The 13,353-nt window shown below is 40.3% G+C and overlaps 1 protein-coding gene across 5 annotated transcripts in view; it reads left to right on the top strand.

Annotated features, from left to right (window-relative positions):
- The window catches only part of LOC141909113 (uncharacterized), a 39,185-nt gene that overhangs the window by 20,679 nt on the left and 5,153 nt on the right, over positions 1–13,353 (top strand). For 4 of the 5 annotated variants that reach the window (XM_074799483.1, XM_074799484.1, XM_074799485.1 and 1 more), the window contains 8 exons: positions 4,092–4,283; positions 4,767–4,980; positions 6,768–7,854; positions 7,930–8,434; positions 8,942–9,054; positions 9,178–9,324; positions 9,492–9,608; positions 10,789–13,101. In XM_074799483.1, the coding sequence (XP_074655584.1) occupies positions 4,092–4,283; positions 4,767–4,980; positions 6,768–7,854; positions 7,930–8,434; positions 8,942–9,054; positions 9,178–9,324; positions 9,492–9,608; positions 10,789–13,101 (4,688 nt within the window). The remainder of the gene's footprint in view (positions 1–4,091; positions 4,284–4,766; positions 4,981–6,767; positions 7,855–7,929; positions 8,435–8,941; positions 9,055–9,177; positions 9,325–9,491; positions 9,609–10,788; positions 13,102–13,353) is intronic. The other variant, XM_074799487.1, reaches the window with a different exon arrangement.

The raw sequence follows: 13,353 nt of genomic DNA, 5'->3' as shown, positions 1-13,353 counted from the left end.
ATTGTGACATCGTGGCTGCCGAAGTAGCAAGTCCACGATCCCCCAAAAATTCAGAAAATCTTACAGAAAAGCTTAATCTTGGTGTAATCTTCTATTTGACAAATTAGCTCAATATATTTCAAAGCAATTATCAATTAGCAGAATGTTGACAACCACTTTGGTCGGGGAAGCAGAATTTTTATAAGGGTGGCTGATTTTCATAGGGCATAATGTAAAGATGAAAGGGGTGTATGCTCCCCTAAAACCTGTTGTGGAGATCACTTCTTACCCTATGTACTTCTATATGTTTGTGGTTTTTCCCGATGTTTTGCATTATTTTTCATGTATATATTTTTTCACCGGGTAATAATGTGATAAGTAATTATGTGACTAATCATACGGCAGATACAGTGTATTGAGAATTGTCAATTATTCATGTACGCGTATTTAACGTAACACTGCATACGAACTCTTGAGTGGAATCATGACAGGTTCAATGGATCTATGTTTAAAAAAAACTTAAAGCTTAGAAAACAATCCAACAATCGACAATCGACCAGATGCTATAGAAAATGCTGCAGCAATATTTCAGATTTGTTCCGTTGTTATTACTTTTGGTTTAACCCTTTTGTAACCAGTAACAGGCACTCTAGACTTTTACTCCTAGCCTTACATTCTTTTCAAGTCAGATACTTTGTAATTGACGGTTTTCCACTAAAAACCAATAATCAACAAAACTTGATGGACTGGTGACATAATTATTTGAAAGTGAAAATTTTTTCAAACGGAGGGTTAATGCTGGATAGCCATTGAGAGGATATGATGAGAATAGGAAAACCTTTTTTCGTTACGATCGTATTGTTAGTTAATCAAGTATTCACAATCAATATTTTTACCATTAGAAAAAAAGATTGTTGAGTGGAGAAGGGTTGTTAGAGGGGGAGGAGGGGAGAGAGGGGGAGGAGGGGAGATGTATCGATTGAGGGCACCAGAACGTATGGTTTACAGTTGTTCCTGGCCTCGCGTGAACGGATATCCTTTGAACGGTTATTTGCTTCGGTTGACGCACACGTGCCTGACACGAGATAGCTATCAGGTAGGATTGTTGATATATTTATTATTCCATCAATGAATTGACGACAATGCTAATCAAATTCAATGGAAAGTTTTGAATTGTATGAAAACTTTGGTGGAGTTTATCTTGAGGTCTGCTCACTATAATTCTATTGGTTCAGTAGTAGACGTGGTCAGTTTAATCTGGATTGTATTTACAAAACAGTTATTCATGAGTGTTGGAGTAATCATTTGTCAAATGGTTACAATGATCTGAATTAAATTAGCTGATTTATTGAATCCAACAACCATAATTTTTCTCATAAATTTGACTCAAGAAAAGATTTAATTTTTGATAATGATTGGCATTCTTTGTATTCAACAGCTGTTGAATTAACTGTTTATATGAGTTTTTGTTTTTCATTGAAATTCTGCTATATTAGTGCTTGGAGTAATCAGACTGACTTCAGTTAGTGAAGGGGTATTAGTTTGATTGATAGATTGATTTTGATATGATTTGGTGTCTAATGTCAAACCCACCACACCTGCCGGGAATGAAGCAGGATGTCAGAAATCAAAGAACAGATATATATTGTCAGTGGATCAGCGGAATAAATGATATCAGTTTCTAATTGGAAATAAAAGCTCTATCTATATATTGATTTCATCATGTTTTTGAATAAGTTCCTTTCCAGTCATAGCGTGCATATTGCATGGAAGTAAACCTGATGCTTTTTCACTTATTATAACTGTAAATTATCTCATTATGCTGACACTTCTCTATATACTTCAGAGACACTGATTGTTATATCTAATTGATCTCTATTCATCGCGATAATCGCTTCTTCTTTTTTCGCTTTCGCATTTATTCCGAATTCAGATTCAAAAGTGCAAAATTCAAGCAATCTTTTGTTAGTAGTTTGCACAAAATTGTTGGCGGTTTTGAATGAAATGAATCCGATCGACAAGTAGAGCATATCTATATATCCATCGGTGAATTACAATGATAGGTAGTAGTTGCAGCTAGTGAGCTGATTAAATATGGTTGATTGATGGGGTGCTTACACGGAAAGTTGATTTTACGTTTGCTGGTGTAATACTGCATTATTGACTCAATTTCAAGACTCCAGCAGTCCCGCGACTCATTATCGTCATGGTTACTCCGTAAACAACCTTTAAGACTATTCGCGATAGTCCCGTAATGAGTTTGCAAAGGCTGCGTTTAGATATTTATTTGACCAAGGACTCTAAAAGTCCATGATTTTACTGATTCCAGAGCTACCAACTATTCCTGGTTTTCAGTATTTGTTACTATTTTTCAACGAGAAATACTGATTTGATTTGGTTGATCCATACAAAAATATAAAAGATGTTACTGAGGGTCTTACTGTTGATTACTGATTTATTTCAACATTTTCTTTCATATTGCAATGAAATGTTACTGAAAAGAATTCCATTTGTTACTGATAGCACTTTTCAGAGGTTGGCAGCCCTGATATTCACTTTCGAAGTCATTGCAGTCTTAGGTAGATTGTTTTAGCGCAATAATAGCCGATGATAAAAGTGCACACCTTGCAGGCAAGTCCTCACTGATTAGATATCAGTAATATGTAGAGACGCTACATTTTTTCCAATTTCCATTCAATTTGCATTAGGACAGAAATTAATTGATGATTTTTCTGAAAATTCGAAATTTTTAAAGTTGTCCATGATTTGTATGAAACTTGTTATATATATATGTACATTGTCAACATCAATTGGCAAGCTTGATCATTACGTTCGTAATCCTTGTATCGAGTACTTCAAATTTTACAAAATGACGAGTAAATGATTGAAGAAATGCCACAGTTTCCTGGTAAGTTCGTTACAGAGTGAAAGAAGGCGATACACGTTTTTTGAGTTAATGTATTGAACATGTGCCGGTTCATAGCTATAAATTGGTATGACACGCGAGTGCTTTCATCAACATAGGAAATGATTTGAAGTGATATACTACAATTCCATTAGCCCACACTCTGAAGCACGGCAGAGGGCTATTTATATATACCAGCATGCAACTAACTTTCAAATTGCATTGATTAGAAACGACCATGTACTGGTGCATTGTCTCATCCGAGTAGCTGTACCTGCAGTGTACCTGTCGGAGATCTTGTTACATCCTAATTGAATACTATTTCTTTTGGTACATTTATAATGATTCATAACAACACAACAAAAATATATTGGTGTGACAAATGTATGGCCGGTGATTGACTCGCCCGACTGAACTGCCCTGCCCTGCCCTGCCCTGCCCGGTGTGTCTGAGGCTTCAATGGTTAAAATGATCAGTGACTACAACTAATGCTCTGCTTGGTTTGGGCAACTTAGTATTTACTGGAGCATTATTAGAATTATACTAGATATTGTTTGGGGACGGTTTAGAAAATCTATGAAACTAAGAGTAACATAATCAGTCGACCCAATTAAATCAAATACTCAAATGTTTGAACAGAGAATCAAGTCTAAATAGAAAATATATTTGAATTTCGATGGCAATGATATATTTGGGGGTGGTTTTCGTTTACAAAGTAAATTGCGTAATACATTTCTCATTTTTTTTTACCCGACATCTGATTAAAAGCTGATTGGTTGTAGAGTCATGGCTTAAGTTTTTAAAATTAGTCTTCGGGATTCACACGGGTCCTTGAAAGTCCTTGAACTAATAAATTTCCATTTCAAGGAATTTTGCACTTTTTTTTAAATTCTTGAATGATACGATTTTGTTGTTCAAAATATAATTTAATTGTTTAAAAAAATCAGTGATTATTTTGAAAAATTTGTCGATTTCTGACTATTTTTGGAGATAGTCAGTATCAATACCTGAAAATGGTCTCTAGAGAGACTCCGGAAGGTTGTGAATTCTTGATAGATAATTTTCTGTTTCAAACTTCTCAATTTTCTATCAGAAATCAAAACTTCTCAATTTTCTATTGGAATCTAAAACTTCTCAATTTTCTATTGGAAACTAAAATTTCTCAAGTCTTTGACTAATATTTGCTAATGTCTTTGTATTTACGCAGTGCTCTGAAAGGCAGCATAACCGAAAAAGAAGATAAGCTACAGTCATTGACCGAGGAGAATGTTCGACTGGACGAAGCTATTAATCGTTTCCACGTAGAATTAAATCGTCGAATCGATCAAACGAAAACTCTGAAAGCTTTATTGCAACAAAATCAGAACGACGCCGATCGTACTAGAGATGAACTATCCAGGTCAGTAGTAAACACATATTTATTACTTTTTACAGTGAGAACAAGTCAGAAGCAAGACCTAACGGGTTTGCAATTTATTTTTGAGGGCTAAATCATTGAGTACCTCTCTGAGTACAGCCTTGTTTGGCTTGGGATAAATCCTTGACACATTACTGTACATTAATAGTGGTTTATATTTGCATATTTTTTGTATTCTCTTGACCTTTGTACTGATCTTTTGTGTCTAAATAAACTTCATTCTTCTTCATCATTGAAAAAGAATTCTGCAGTTCCACAGTTATGAGTTAAAATTTAACTCTGAGTTAACTCATCGAAAATGAACTGATCCTAACTCGGAGTTAACAATAACTCACAACCGTGGAACCGGACGCGGGTGTCAAATTTGTCAAATTTGATCTGAATTTGAATTCATTGCTCTACCATATCGAATCATTCTATCAAACCGATTGATCAAACCTTTATCCGGATTTTGTTCGCGTTTAGGTTGTGTAAAAAAGTCGACGTCAAGAATAAACTGATCGATAAGTTGAAACGGCGCGTGAAAATGTTGAATCCATCGGAAAGACTTCCCGTCGATGAATCGGAGGAAGACGACGGTGGCGCCACCTACCTCTCGAATCCAAGAAATCAGCAGCATCATCCAGAACGCTCGAGATCGTTACCGAGAACTGCGTACACCAATCATAATGATGTCGCGGTAAGGTTCATGAAATAAATGGAATCGTTCGTACTTTTCTAGGATTTCACTTGCGTTTGCTTAGTGAAACAAATGGATTGTCTGCTATAATTGAACTAAACCATCAAATGGCGATACTGTCCCGTATTTACAAACTTGCCTTCACCATACAGATGGCAACATTGTCTTTATGTCATCGTGAAAGCAGTCTGTTACCCGCTAGATGGCACTGTCTATATACGTGTAGTATTATTGCAGAGCAGTACAAATGTATTATCTGGTACCCACTAGATATAACTTGTCCCTATAGATGGCGACACTGCTGATCTAAGTGCTCATTCCTAGATCATCGCCATGTAATACAGCCGGTTTGTTGTAATCAAAAAGGCAAATCTGTGTTATTAATTTAGAAGCTACCCGCAAAGAAAAAGGCATACCAGTAGTCTAAACTGAGAAGATACCCATAATAAAAAGGCCTTGTTTATTCCGCTATGTTATTACAGCCTTGTATAAAACCTTTTAAAGATTGTTGTTTGATTAATACAGTGTTACAGTGCGGTGATGATAATGTCTGTTTTTGTAGCTTGAACGAGATTATAGCAGCGATTCTGAGGCCGAGATCAAATGTTATCGCTATCGAGTACGCAAGGTGCGGTAATTTGTCACTGTTAGATTAAACACTGCGACCAACATCACCTTCTGTTTTACCACTAACATGCGTCGCATCCTTCCTAGTAACAGTTTGAACTTCACTGTTTGCTGGTTAATGTTCATCCCAATAACCGATCTTCCTTTTACCCATCCACAAGGGTGTTGAACTTAGTAAATTTAAGCAGGTTTTCGAGAAAATTGGGATGCGAAACTAAAACCCAACGTTGGAGACTTGCTAGCTTAATGCCCTACCGGCTGTGCCATCGAGGCCAGACTCAAATACATGTTTCACAGCGTTAACCCTTTACTAACCCTAGTTTAAGCCTGACTTTAGTCTTAAACCGACTACAACTACTTGTAGACCCATCATCTTCCCTCGTAAGAGTTTTTGATTACCAGCAATATGGAAGATACACAGTTTCAATGTCACCATATTTGTCTAATTCATGATTCAGTAAATTTTTATAACCCACTCACTTTAGTGTGGATTCTTACGTGGCACTTTGTAACTTAGATCTGAATCACTGTTGAACTGTTATTTAGCTATCACTGTTGATCTGTTCAGATTGCATGCTCGCACTATGGTTCAAATGGAAAAATACATACATTTTGTACCAGTAACTTTTCCATAAAATAGCCTCTAATTTAAATGAAATATTTGATATCGGTTGAGTGATGTGGTTATACATTAGACCCTCCTTGATTCAGATCATTTGGGACCAATGAAATTAATCCAGTTTATGAGCAACCTTGTTAAAGCTCGTGTTTCACATTTCACAACCATCTATATTCATGTATAGTAAAATAATACCCGTATTCAAACAATTCTGGATTATTATCCTTATTATCAAGGGTATTTTTCGTAAAATCATTTGACAGTGTGGCTGCTTACCTGGAAATAAGGAAAAACTGAACGGGGATTTTTCTCTTTTAAAAAATGCAGGGAATTTTGTAGAAAAAAAGCTAGAAATAAGGTAAAAGTCAGGGAAATTTGTTGAGATTGTGAGTAAAACAGTTCCTTAGCAGATCAGTTCAGGGACAACAACCTACGTTTCAAGGAATAGTCGGGGAAAAGGCACATCAAATAAAAGTCGCCGCCCTGTTTTAGGGTCAGATCAATTATGATTACTGCTACGTGATGTGTTCTTATTCTTCAGAGTTGTCAAGAGCTCGCCGACACTAATCCCAATTCATCGCGTTCATCTTCCGTCGTGGCCGAGAAACTGACTAAAGAAAACCGACGTCACAAGGGAGAGTCATCGTCGTATCATTACAGTTATCATTCAGTCGACTCCGACGACTTCGATCCCGCGACGCTCGAACTACAGAACGATTCACGCGAGCAGCTACGCCATAAAACAACGCGTAGTAGTCACGACGATAGCAACGGGTTTTCCCCGATGAGAAACAGAAGCGTCGTCGACTATCTATCGGAGGACAGCGAGTCGACGTTATCGTCGAGCGTTCCGACGAAACTAGATGTCGATCACGGCGGTATCTCGTCTCGGTATCCGGACGATTATTCGTTCGGATACATCGCTCCGGACTTGCAGCAGCGGAGAACGTTGACCGATGTATCGGGCGGCGATCTTTACGAAAACGGCGAATTCGACTCCTATTCGAATCGTCGTCCGTTTAGCAACACGGAACGAAACGAAAAATATATATCCGAAAAGAAGCCAAACGGTTACTCAGCAGACGTACGGACGGGAATCTCGACCGAGGTTTATTCTCACGATCATCGCGGAACCGACCGTTTTAAATTATCCGCGCAGGATAATGCGTCGCAATCCGCGGACGGTTCCTCGTACGCAGCAGACGGACGGAAGGAGATTCCGACGACTCCGGTTTATTCGCACCGCGATCAACGCGGAATCGTTAAATCGTCTGGTCAGGATCGTAACGCGAAATACTCCGGCGGATCGAGCAAATCGGTTCACTCGTCGCCGAACGACGAATTCGAATTTCAGCGTAGAGAAATCGGATTGTTGCGTTCGCGGCTGCATGCCGCCGAAGATTTGAACAATACGCTACGCGACGAAGTGGCGCTGTACGAATCGTTTAAAGTGACGAACGTCGGTTACAGTTCGTCGTCGACGCATCACGAGGCGACGCACGTGGATACGTTGCAGGAACATTTGAACGGTATTCGTTCGTTGAGACTCAGACTGGAAGAAACGATAAATACCAACGAACATTTGAAAAAACAACTGGAAGATCAACTTGCCAGTACGCGGCAACGCGGTGAGTGTCCATTTTAACGCTTTCAGTAAGGAAACGATTAACAATGAAATAATAATTGATTTCTGTTATTTGTAGATGCGGATATTAACAAGATTCACGAATTGGAAAGAGACACGCGAGACCTCGTCGAACAGCTCGACGAGCAGAATCGAAAACTCTCCGACGAAAAACGGTCCAACGAGAAACTCATCGCCGAAGTCTCCGGCTTGAAATCGGAAATCGCGCAAAAATCGCAGCTTCTGTGCGGTTACGATACGCTGCGCGCGGAAGCGGCTGATCGTCGTGAATTAGCGGGCGAGGTGAACATACTGCGCGGTCAGCTGTTACAGAAAGACGGTCTCGAAAATGAAATCGAACGTTTGAAAAAACAACTGAAGTGTTGCGACGAAGAAAAAGCCGATGTCGCGGATAAGATGAGATCCGATCTGGAACGGAAGGAAATGCTGTTAACCGAGTGTAACGAGCTCGTCGGGCAACAGGACGAGATGATTAAAGCAAAAAATGAAGATAACAAAGAGCTCATGGATCGCTTAGCAGACGTCGAAGAGAAACATCGCTTGAATTTCAACAAGATTCGCATGTAAGTAAACTTTTAACATGATGAGCTTCCTACTATTCCTGATTTTCAGTGCAGTAGACTCCTCCTTAATCGGTCAGACTTTTCTATAACTTGTTTGGAAAAATTTATTTCCATGGTGCTGAACTCTGGTGAAATATTTATAGTCCCAATGTTACCGGGTAGAGTAAACTATTTATCACTATTTTAGTTGGAGAATTACTGATTTGATTCTTTTTATGAATGCCTAGATTTGTTAGATGTTAGCGAGGGTCTTTCTTATTCAGACACCAGGACCCAGTTCCACAGTTGTGAGTTAGAGTTAACTCTGAGTTAAAGTTAGTTCATTTTCAATGTTTTAACCCAGGGTCAAATCTTAACTCAGAACTGTGGAACTGGACCCAGTTGGTCAAAAGTTGGTTAAAGATAATCGGCAGATAAATACCTTAGTAACGATGAACTTTTATTGGCCCAGGTGTGTATCTGGAGGGGCATTTTCTGAAATGATGATGATCTATTGTTTTGTTTAAGGCTGAAAGAGGAGTTGCATCTAGTACAGGAACAGTTAGAGTCGTGTCAGGGATGTAATCAAGCATTAAAACAGGAACTACTCGTTTATGAAGCGATGAAGAAGGAACCTAAAGGTTGGTTATTATCTCACAGAGATTGTTTCAATCAATGAAGTCAGACGACAATAACGATACAATAATAATGATTCATGTTCGTATATAGCTCAACCTATTATAAATCTATCTTATACAATGCAGATATGCCGGGAATGGCAGATTTGCTGAACGAAATCGGAAATCTACGCGTGCAATTGGAACGCAGCATTCAGAACAATCTGGCGCTGCGACAGAAATTAGAGAAAGCGGCAGAAGAGGGAGCCACCGGTAGTCTTCGTCTGAGCCAAGGTTAGCGAATATGAAATATCTTTAAGACCTTTTAAATTTGTTTCAATTAATTTGAGATGAAAAAATCTTGTTCGACTGTATCTGGCATGTAGAGAAGGATTGCTGTCCTAGTTTTGTTCATTATTTCAAAAAGACATATTCACGGCTGTTCTCTTTGCTTGTTATAGATGTTTTGGACCGAGGAAACATTGAAAAACAAGAAAATGAACAAGACTTTTTGCACCATCGTTCAACCCGTCATAATCCAGTAGCTAATGGCGGTCTATTCAACTCAGCCCATGCAGGTAAATAAGACTTTCCATCGATCTTTCATGTTTTATGCTCGCTGGATAAGCTTTCACTATTGGACTGTTACGACGATAAAATGTTCTTCGATCTTTTAAACGTGCTCTTTCTATGTCGGGTCGTGTTTCAAAAAGCAGAATTCTGATTATTCACCAAAATAATGAAATCGGCGCTCGGGCTTCAGTAGCTTTTTGAAACTAGTCCCGTGTGGGTATTTCAAAGGTTGCTGTTTCTGTAATTTACATCGTTGTTTTATGGTTATCAGGATTTTGACGCAGCATCCAGAGTGTTGAACTGATTAGGGTAGGCAGGTTTCGATTGAAATGAATGCATTCACATTTAAAAATAGCGATTCCAGATATTGAGCAAAGCCGAGAAATAAAAATTGTGGGCCTCCAGAAGTCTCCTTATATCTAGTTTCCGCAATGGCATAATGTGTAAACCTGGTTGGTTACAAGGTTGAAATGAAAACACCGGATCAGTTTTCAGGAATATATTTAAAGGTTGGGTGCATCAGACCCAACTTTGAATTCTATTTGAGAGTAGTTACTCCTCTTTATAAAAGCTCAACTTCTCCCAAAATTATCAAAATACTCTGAAATGACTTCAGGTCATATTCACTTAAATATCCAATTTTTTGTGAAAAATACTACAATTAACAACATTAGGTCGCCTGGTCTGGTGTATTTATTAACAAATGCGCAAAAAACATTTCAAACAAAACCTGCCTTGTTATCAGTTCTATGAGGTAATGGCAGCGCTGCTGTGGCAAGCGACTATCCACCAGGTCGGCTGACAGTAACTACAGTTTCTTACACATTTCACTAAAAATCAATGAACTTTTTTGAATCAATTTTCAATGAAAACTATACTGAATGCTAAGCAGAATATACAATCATGTATGTTTGATAATCAGGGTGGCCACTTACCTTATTTGTTGAGATGGCAAACGGTTTCCATCAATGTTTTGACTGCGTTAATTGATTGGACTCTTAGCAGATCAAGTCAAATAAAAGTGGTCACCCTGATAGTATTTCATTCCGTAGCATTGAAATGAACTAAATTTGAGTGGGTAGAACTGATTGAACTGTAGTCGCATCACCGGGGTGAGTGCTGGTTGCCACCTGCACGCGAGTGACAAAATCCTGAACTGATTGTTCATTTTGAATCTATTCTCAGTTACCTGTCGTTCTTGTGAATCCAGCGCCGCCAAGACTCGGTCGCCTCCGTGCACTCATCGTATCGGCCGCATCGGCGTCAAGAAAAACTTCCAGCGTTACTCGTCGCTGGTTGAAACATTAATATTGAACGTTCAGGACACGATCAAACGCGAAAAAGCGAAGCTCATCGAATATTCCGATTCGGATAGCTGTCAATCGTCGATTATCGATGGAAATGGGCGGGGCAATCGAGAAGGGAACGAATCGAATGAGAATACTAGAAATTCTGCTCAATCCTGTGGAATTACTGATGAAGTTATTAAATATCAGTCGAACGGTTCGGTGAATAATGTGATCAAGGTTCGACCTGGAATTGTAAGCGGTGTCGAAAATATTATACGACAAAAGGAGAACAGAAGTCGAGGTTTGTTGGAAGGCGATTATTTCGGTGACCAGCAAATCAAAATAATAGACGAGCATTTAGATCGGATCGAGTCAATTTCACATTCAGGAAGCGTATTGTTAGATCGGGGCGCCGTTCTGGTAGCCCCCGGGTCAAGGTCGCGTGATGAAATTCACCGCGCAGACGACAACGAAGAAGATATTCGCGGTAGACGAAATAACGACAGCCAGGAGCGTTCTTCATCGGTCGCGTCGATCGAACATCGCTGCGTGACCGGTTCCAGTTTACCGGCGTCATCGTCGTCTCAGGACGCCAGTGAGTGTCGTACCAGCGAATCGGAATCAGCGACACATGAATCAGAATCTATCGGGCGGATTCGCGGCTTAGAGACGGAGGATGCCGATAAAACTAAAAGCACGAAACACAGCGTCAGCGGTAATAAAAGTCTGTTCGCCGAACTGTCGGAATGTATTACGAGTCAACGTCGTGAAAGAGGTGATGGTTTGAATTACGATTCGGATAGTAGCACCACCTGCGACCAACGATCGCTGCCCGACTCCGATGAGACTCGACGCCGCTCTCAAAGACTCGTGTCACCGTTCTGCGGAATCGTAGATAATTTCTACCAGTCGTCTGCGCACGAATCGTGCGCCGATAGTCAGATATCAAACCGATCAGACGATGGCATTTCGACAATATCGTGTCGATCTCGCGAGCAGACGCCGATTCCTGATATCATTATTAATTCAGCGAGTAGCGAATCGAGTACCGTTAAAGAGGAGGGAGAGATCGAACGATTCTTCGGTAGACCGAGCGACCTTGATGATAAAACAACTAATGGACTCGATTCAAGCAACCATGACAATAAGACGGCAGACGGAGCTGATTCAAGTGACCTTGATAATGACCTTGACAATAAGACAGCAGCGAGAATTGACCTTGACAATGACCTTGTCCATGAAATAGGAGACGGTGGTGCTGAAATAAGTGGCAAAATGTCTAATGACCTTGTTGAACAGGTTAGTGATGAATTTGTGGTTTTGGCGATGAATTTCGGAAGCACAGACGCCTGCGACGATGACCTGGATGTGGATGAATCATCCGGATCACCGTCCGAGCGTCGGACTCTACCGGTGGATTCAATCACAAGCAAAGATAGTCTGCAGCGACAAATGGCCAAAAACAGAGACACAAAAGATATCGTTTTACAGCAACAGATTCATTACTACAGCAGCAGTAGTTACGAGCCGATGGTCGGCGACGAGGCAGACGTTGATACAGATGGCGCTAGTGTACGCTCATCGGAGACGACCGACACGCAAACGTTGATCAATACGGTGATCTGTACGGCGAACGGATTCGACTCGGATCATCGTCAGTCGGAACGATCGCTGAACGATCGCGGTGATCATCGTCAGTCGGAACGATCGCTGAACGATCGCGGTGATCATTGTCAGTCGGAACGATCGCTGAACGATCGCGGTGATCATCGTCAGTCGGAACGATCGCTGAACGATCGCGGTGATCATCGTCAGTCGGAACGATCGCTGAACGATCGCGGTGATCATCGTCAGTCGGAACGATCGCTGAACGATTGCGGTGATCATCGTCAGTCGGAAGGATCCGCGAACGATCGCGGTGAATTTGCCGCGGAGAATCGAGTCAAAACGTTGCCGTCGTTCGACCGCGATTTACGGAAATGCGGCAGCTGCATTCGACGGTTCGACGAACAGCGCGACCGGAAAGATATCCATCAAATAACGCAACGTTCGTATACACAGACGCAACAATCGACAGACCGCTGCCTCGCGTGTCGTACATCGTTGATGGCGACCACACGATCTATATTAAACGCGTGGCCGTATTACGTCGACGTACCTCGAGAATTGAGCGTTCGTATCCCGCGGCAACAACAGCAGCGATATTTCGGTAATTCAAGCTAGAATAATCTGCATGTTGGAACCACTACCTACTGTACAAGTTCTAGCCGTCACAAGTGTATTTATTGCTTGCATGTCGTGTCATGTTTCAATTCGTTCGTTCGTTACGCATGTAATTTATATGTTATCTCACAAACGCTTCAGTTTTTATCGCGCTCGTTTCTAATGTCGAGAATTCTTCCGGTGCGATAACTACTGGAATTTTTTGTTGGAAGATATTTTTCGTCGCGTTTATGAAAAT

Source organism: Tubulanus polymorphus, chromosome 7, assembly GCF_964204645.1.
Source record: "Tubulanus polymorphus chromosome 7, tnTubPoly1.2, whole genome shotgun sequence".
Lineage (NCBI taxonomy): Eukaryota > Metazoa > Nemertea > Palaeonemertea > Tubulaniformes > Tubulanidae > Tubulanus > Tubulanus polymorphus.
Note: the sequence above shows the minus strand (reverse complement) of the source record. Positions and strands in the feature narration are given on the sequence as shown.